This window comes from Notechis scutatus, chromosome 5, assembly GCF_049901735.1.
Source record: "Notechis scutatus isolate UNSWTSFEM ecotype Mainland chromosome 5, rNotScu1.2, whole genome shotgun sequence".
Lineage (NCBI taxonomy): Eukaryota > Metazoa > Chordata > Lepidosauria > Squamata > Elapidae > Notechis > Notechis scutatus.
The window spans coordinates 2743225-2751081 of NC_142013.1; the positions used below are offsets into that span (position 1 = coordinate 2743225).

General features: G+C 49.5%; 1 protein-coding gene across 1 annotated transcript in view; it reads right to left on the minus strand.

Moving 5' to 3' along the window:
• Positions 1 to 7857, minus strand: part of ARHGEF17 (Rho guanine nucleotide exchange factor 17) — a 151674-nt gene that overhangs the window by 18833 nt on the left and 124984 nt on the right. The window contains exons 12-14 of the mRNA XM_087967516.1: positions 7155 to 7368; positions 2966 to 3039; positions 309 to 502 (exon numbers count right to left, since the gene is read on the minus strand). Of these exons, the coding sequence (XP_087823642.1) occupies positions 309 to 502; positions 2966 to 3039; positions 7155 to 7368 (482 nt within the window). The remainder of the gene's footprint in view (positions 1 to 308; positions 503 to 2965; positions 3040 to 7154; positions 7369 to 7857) is intronic.

Sequence of the window (7857 nt, forward strand, 5' to 3'; positions counted from 1 at the left end):
TCTACTCCTCTACTTTACTCTCCTCTTCTCCTCTCCTTTTCTCTATCCTCTCCTCTCCTTTACTCTTGTCTCCTCCTCTCCTCTATTCTATTTCCTCTCCTCTATTCCTCTCCTCCTCTCCTCTCATTAAAATCACGGCCCGTATAATTTTCCCCGCATGAAAGATTGAAGCCAAAACTCCGCGGAGACTGATCCTTCCTTCTGCAGCGGAATCCTTGGAAAACCCTTCTAGAGATTCCCAAGCAGAGCCACACCTCAATCCCCCTTCCCCACCCCCAGAGGTCGAGGGAGGCTGGCCGGGCCACTACCTGTAGGTCCTCTTGAGACCCGGCACCGAGGCGATGCACAGGATCCGGGCGGAGCAGACGGCAATGCAGGCCTCCACGATGGGCTCCTTCCGGATGCTCAGCAGGCAGACCTGACCCACGTAGCCGTCGCTGTTGCAGACCCAGACTTCGTAGGCGTTCTCCGGGTTGCTGTGGCTGGGGGAGGCGCAGGAGAACTGGGGGGGAGGGAAGCAAAAGGAATCCGCCCTTAAGAGCTTCGTTGGCAGCAGGTCAAAGGGGGTGTGTGTGGGGGTTTCTTGCTCCTCTCGCTTTCCTGCCCATACTGGGTTTAAGCTGGAGTTTCTCAACCGCAGGAAATCGAAGACGGGTGGACTTCAACTCCCAGAATCCCCCAGCCAAGCAACTTCAATTGAATGCTGGGAGTTGAAGTCCATCGGTCTTCAAAAGGACGGGGAACTCTGCTCTTAAAGCAGAGGCCTCCAACTTTGGCAACTTTTAAGCCTGGGAGGACTTCAACTCCCAGAATCCCCCAGCCAGCTACCTATATTAAATTAAACTTTTAAGAAGTTTGGAGCCCCTTGGAAGACTTCAACTCCCAGCATTCAATTGCTGGCTGAGGAATTCTGGGAGTTGAAGTCCATCTGTCTTTAAGCTCCTGGAGTTGAGAAATATGGTTTAGAGCAGAGTTCCCATCCTTTTTAAGACGGACGGGACTTCAACTCCCAGCATTCAATTGCTGGCTGAGGAATTCTGGGAGTTGAAGTCCTTCAGGCTTAAAGTTGCCAAGGCTGGAGACCCCTGCTCTAAAGCATATTTCTCAACCACGGTGTCAACTCATAAAAACATTTCTATGGCTGTTTTAGAGTTGCCAACAGAAAGGGATGGGGTGGGAAAGGGATTTGAAAAGAACAGTGTGGCAGCTTGGAAACCGAAAATATATCCCATAAATGTTTTCAAAGATAGTAACTGGGGGACTGAAGTTTTTGCCCCGCAAAATTCTAACTGGAGAACATGACTGATGACTCTGGGCTATGGAGGTATCCCATTGGAGGATATGAATTACGATACACACACAGGGGAGTGAGGGGAAACCAGGGTCAAGGGTGACAATGAATGATGGGCCTCAGAGTCAGCTACACCCAGGTAGTGCCGGACATGTTAACTCCCAATAAATCCTGTTTAGTTTTGGAAGTTTGGCTCGAGTCTCAGGATTTAAATCGGGGTTAACTGCTGGAATCCTGACAGCTACCCGAAATTGAAGACAGGTAGACTTCGATTCCCAGAATTCCCCAGACAGCAATTGAATACTGGGAGTTGAAGTCCCATCAGTCTTAAAAAAGGAGGTGAACACTGTTCTAAATCTTATTTCTCAACTACAAGAACTGAAAGACAGGTGGACTTCAACAGTTGCAGGAACTGGGCATGGCTAGTCTAGGGAAGAGAAGGACCGGGGGAGACAGGAGAGCAGGGTTCAAATATCTGGGGGGGCTGCCACAGAGAGGAGGAAGGGGTCAAGCTATTTTCCAAGGCACCCGAAGGCCAGACAAAGAATAATGGATGGAAACTGAACCAGGAGAGATTTTTCAACCTGGAAATAAGGAGAAACTTTCTGACAGTGAGAACAATCAACCCATGGAACAGAAGTTGCCTTCGGAGGTTGTGGGAGCTTCACCCCTGGAGGCTTTCAAGAAGAGAGTGGATTGCCATCTGCCAGAAATGGTGTAGAGTCTCTTGCTTGGGTGGAGGGTTGGACTAGATGACCTATAAGGTCCCTTCCAACTCTGATTATCTGTATCTGTATCTGTAACTCCCAGAATTCCTCAGCCAGCAATTGAATGTCCCATCCGTCTTAAAAAGGGTGGGGAACACTCTTCTAAACCATATTTCTCAACCTCAGCAATGGGTGGACTTCAATTCCCAGAATTTCCCAACCAGCAACTGAATTCTGGGAGTTGAAGTCCATCGATCTTAAAAAGGATGGGAACTCTGCTCTAAACCGTATTTCTCAACTACGGGAACTTAAAGACTTGTGGACTTCAACTCCCAGAATTCCTCAGCCAGCAATTGAATGCTGGGAGTTGAAGTCTTCCAAGGGGTTCCAAACTTCTTAAAGTTTAATACAGGTAGCCTCAACTTACAGCAGTTCATTTAGTATCCATTCAAAGTCAGAACAGCACTGAAAAAATGTGATTTACGACCGTTTTTCATGCTTACGACCACTGCAGCTTCCCCCATGGTCACCTGATTCAAAACCGGGACGTTCTGGCAACTGTCTCATATTTACGACGGTCGCAGTGTCTCCGATCCCCTTTTTGCGACCTTCAGACAAGCGAAACCAACGGGGAAGCCTGCTCCATTTCACAACCGTGTCAACCAACTTAACAACAGTTGCAAGAACAGTCATAAAATGGGGCAACACCCAAATGCCTCACTTAGCCACAGGAAATTTTGGGCTCTTGTGGTCGTAGAGTCGAGGACTGTCTGTATTTGAACATCCAGTTCTGAGATTTAGGGAGACCGCAGTCAGGAAGCCGCTGTATTCTTCAACGGCAGTACAATTAAATCAAGTGGGTTGCACAAAAGAACCTCACTGGGCAGGTGGGAAGAGTAACTTCGTAGTAGACTGCAGAGCCTGTAAGTAAGCGAGAAAAAAAGAAAAAAAACGCACTAGCACCTACTTGCATTCCACTCCGTGTTTTCATAATAGGAATTGCCTTGAGGAACTCAGGGTCCAGGCAGTTTTTGTTAGAAGCTGGATAATGAAAGAGAAATTAAACAAACATTGCAACCTTAGCTTGAAACATGACGCGGATTTTTGGTTTTATAATACCTTTTATCATTTCATAAAGAATCAACATTTCTTTCCTTTTATCCTGCCTCTATTATTATTTGTAAATAACTCAAGGCAGGGAACGTACTTAATACTCAGTCTTCCACCTTGTTGTCCCCAAAACAACAACCCTGTGAGGTAGGTTGGGCTGAGACTGATTGGCCCAAAGTCACCCAGTTGGCTTTCATGCCTAAGGCAGGACTAGAACTCACCGTCTCCTGGTGATTGGCCCAAAGTCACCCAGCTGGCTTTCATGCTTATGGTGGAACTAGAACTCCCAGTCTCCTGGTGATTGGCCCAAAGTCATCCAGCTGGCTTTAATGCCTTAAGGCGGGACTAGAACTCACTGTCTCCTGGTGATTGGCCCAAAGTCATCCAGCTGGCTTTAATGCCTTAAGGCGGGACTAGAACTCACTGTCTCCTGGTGATTGGCCCAAAGTCACCCAGTTGGCTTTCATGCCTAAGGCGGGACTAGAACTCACCGTCTCCTGGTGATTGGCCCAAAGTCACCCAGCTGGCTTTAATGCCTTAAGGCGGGACTAGAACTCACTGTCTCCTGGTGATTGGCCCAAAGTCATCCAGCTGGCTTTAATGCCTTAAGGCGGGACTAGAACTCCCCGTCTCCTGGTAATTGGCCCAAAGTCACCCAGCTGGCTTTAATGCCTTAAGGCGGGACTAGAACTCACTGTCTCCTGGTGATTGGCCCAAAGTCACCCAGCTGGCTTTAATGCCTTAAGGCGGGACTAGAACTCCCGTCTCCTGGTAATTGGCCCAAAGTCATCCAGCTGGCTTTAATGCCTTAAGGCGGGACTAGAACTCACTGTCTCCTGGTGATTGGCCCAAAGTCACCCAGTTGGCTTTCATGCCTAAGGCGGGACTAGAACTCACCGTCTCCTGGTGATTGGCCCAAAGTCACCCAGCTGGCTTTAATGCCTTAAGGCGGGACTAGAACTCACTGTCTCCTGGTGATTGGCCCAGAGTCACCCAGCTGGCTTTCATGCTTATGGTGGAACTAGAACTCACCGTCTCCTGGTGATTGGCCCAAAGTCACCCAGTTGGCTTTCATGCCTAAGGCGGGACTAGAACTCACCGTCTCCTGGTGATTGGCCCAAAGTCACCCAGTTGGCTTTCATGCCTAAGGCGGGACTAGAACTCACCGTCTCCTGGTGATTGGCCCAAAGTCACCCAGCTGGATTTCATGCTTATGGTGGAACTAGAACTCACTGTCTCCTGGTGATTGGCCCAAAGTCACCCAGCTGGCTTTAATGCCTTAAGGCGGGACTAGAACTCCCTGTCTCCTGGTGATTGGCCCAAAGTCACCCAGCTGCCTTTATGCCTAAGGTGGGACTAGAACTCCCCGTCTCCTGGTGATTGGCCCAAAGTCACCCAGCTGGCTTTAATGCCTTAAGGCGGGACTAGAACTCCCTGTCTCCTGGTGATTGGCCCAGAGTTACTCAACAGCTTTCATGCCTAAGGCGGTACTACAACTCACCGTCTCCTGGTGATTGGCCCAAAGTCCCCTAGCCAATTTCATACCTAAGGTGGGACTAAAACTCAGCTTCAGCCCCCTAGTTTCTAGTCTGATGCCTTAACCATTGCACCAAACTGCCTCTCCGTAATATATTAGAAAATTACAGTCTTCACCGTCTTTTAGATCACTTGTTCATTTATTTTACTTTACTGTACATTTCCCCCCACCTTTTCTCCTTTTTACATGTTTTAAACTCTCCTTGTTTCTAAGTCTTTCTTTAAAGTAAATTAAAATTTAACATTGAAAACCCTAACAAGCTTGTAGCATCATCCGATCGATTGCCTGTGCCAAGGGCCCGGTCAGTTTCACGGCAAAAGCATGAACACAAATCAGAATCGATTAAAAACTCTGTCGCTTTATCAACGCCCCCTGTTGGAAAACCCCCAAAAATATTCTCATCGAGAGCAACGGAGCAAATAAATCTGGCGCCTATGAATCCAGACGGAAGAAACCATCGTGAAAAGGGATTCTCCAACCCTCCTCTAATCCCCGTTTGTAGAAAACCAGCATGCCGGAAAGCACACGCTTGACTCATTTTCATGCTGAGCTGCTAGCTTACTACTAGCTGCTCCTCCTGCAGCTGAATCAGAGGAGGAGGAGAAGGCGTAGGATTCAGAGTCGGTATCAGGGCAACCCGGGAGCTCCAAGGGGCTAGAGGGAATGGAGCTGGCGGAGAAAGAGAGACGGAGGTGGAGAGGCGGAGCCTGGGCTGCCCGTCAGCCCTCAGATGGACAGTCAACAGCCCCCAGGTCTGGAGGTGGCTGATGAGGAAGAGGAAGAACAGCCAGGTCCAGTGCTTGATGCATAGATGCACAGAAGGCAGAGGAGAGGAGAGCAGTGGAAATCTATGGGCCGGTCCTTGGGACCGAAGAGCCAGGTCTGGAGGTGGCTGATGAGGAAGAGGAAGAACAGCCAGGTCCAGTGCTTGATGCATAGATGCACAGAAGGCAGAGGAGAGGAGAGCAGTGGAAATCTATGGGCCGGTCCTTGGGACAGAAGAGCCAGGTCTGGAGGTGGCTGATGTGGAAAAGGAGGAATAGCCGGGCCCAGCGCCTGACGCGCGGATGCAAAAAAAGGCAGAGGAAAGGAGAGCAGTTGAAATCTATAGGCCGGTCCTCGGGACGGGAGCTCCGAGGGGGAAGGGAACTGGCACAGAGAGAGAGGGAGGGAGGGAGAGGGGGAAAGAGGGAGAGAGAGAGAGAGAGACGGAGAGAGAGGGAGAGGGAGGGAGGGAGGGGGAGAGAGAGAGAGAGAGAGAGGCAGAGCCTGGGTCGCCTGTCAGCCCTCAGATGGAGAGTCAGGTCTGGAGGTTGCTGATGCGGAAGGGGAGGAACAGCTGGATCCAGTACCTGATGCACAGAAGGGAGAGGAGAGGAGGGCAGAGCAGTGGAAATCTATAGGCCGGTCCTCGGGACGGGAGCTCCGAGGAGAATGGAACTGGCACAGAGAGAGAGGGAGGGAGGGAGAGGGGGAAAGAGGGAGAGAGAGAGAGAGAGAGAGAGAGAGAGAGAGAGAGAGAGAGAGATGGAGGGAGAGGGAGGGAGAGAGAGAGAGAGAGAGAGAGACGGAGGGAGAGGGAGGGAGGGAGAGAGAGAGAGAGAGAGAGAGACGGAGGGAGAGGGAGGGAGGGAGAGAGAGAGAGAGAGAGAGAGGCAGAGCCTGGGTCGTCTGTCAGCCCTCAGATGGGGAGTCAGGTCTGGAGGTCGCTGATGCGGAAGTGGAGGAACAGCTGGATCCAGTACCTGATGCACGGAAGGCAGAGGAGAGGAGAGCAGAGCAGTGGAAATCTATAGGCCGGTCCTCGGGACGGAGCTCCGAGGGAGAATGGAACTGGCACAGAGAGAGAGGGAGGGAGGGAGAGGGGGAAAGAGGGAGAGAGAGAGAGAGAGAGAGAGAGAGAGAGAGAGAGAGAGAGAGAGAGAGATGGAGGGAGAGGGAGGGAGAGAGAGAGAGAGAGAGAGAGACGGAGGGAGAGGGAGGGAGGGAGAGAGAGAGAGAGAGAGAGAGACGGAGGGAGAGGGAGGGAGGAGAGAGAGAGAGAGAGAGAGAGGCAGAGCCTGGGTCGTCTGTCAGCCCTCAGATGGGGAGTCAGGTCTGGAGGTCGCTGATGCGGAAGTGGAGGAACAGCTGGATCCAGTACCTGATGCACGGAAGGCAGAGGAGAGGAGAGCAGAGCAGTGGAAATCTACGGGCCGGTCCTCGGGACGGAAGAGCCATCACTCTTCCCACCCTAGGCTCTGGGTATAAAAGGCAGGGGGCAGAGATGAACAGATGTGGCAGACAACTATTCATCTCCCTGCTGGACAGACTTGTTAGCCTGTGGTGAGAGAGAAACTTTTTAACTGGGGCTGCCGTTGCTCCTAATAAAGGAATCTTTTGATTTAAATACAGAGGGTTTTGTTCGAGAGCTGGGTCACATCAGTCGGAAGGAGCACTGAGAATGGTCTGGAAAGTTAGAATGCAGGTTCACGGTAACACCAATCACAAACCATCATGGATAAACTACCTAGCTTCTTCTTGGCATCCTCGAAGCCTTGCTCAAAACTGTGCCGCGCGTCCGGATTGGGAAATTCGAAAATGTGAGAATCGGTGCTGTCGGATTTGGTGACGGTGAGCTCCATTTTGTTGGGGGGGAAGGAGAGGCTGAAGCAGACGGACTGCTTCTCGGTCAGTTCCCGGTGGATGGCGGCCATTAAATCTTTGATGACGTCATCCAGGGTCTGAAGAAGAGATCAGAGATCAGAAGGCGGGTCGTAAGAATCTCCCCAAAAAAAATAATTGCAGGTATGTGAGTTTTGCGGAGCGGGGTGCAAACGACAACCTGGCTGGGTCATCCTGAGCCATGTTTTTTTTTTTTTTAAACAAATTTTATTAATTTTAAAGACAAACAAACCATCATTAACCATTAATACATTAACCTCTTTCCATTATAAATTTTACAAGTCAAATAAAACATTATTTTATACAATATAATTCTATTTTAGACCATTTCCATATGAGCATACAAATATCTCTTATCCAATTTCTCTTTATTACTCTTTACTCTTATCCAATTTCACTATTATTATTTTTCTATATTTATCCAATTTATAATTATCATCTATTTCTCTCTGACTTGGTTACCATTATTCTCATTCTATATTCCTGCAAGGTTTTATTAATTCTCCCACATACATAAACACACAAAAATATAAAAGATCTTTTAGGAA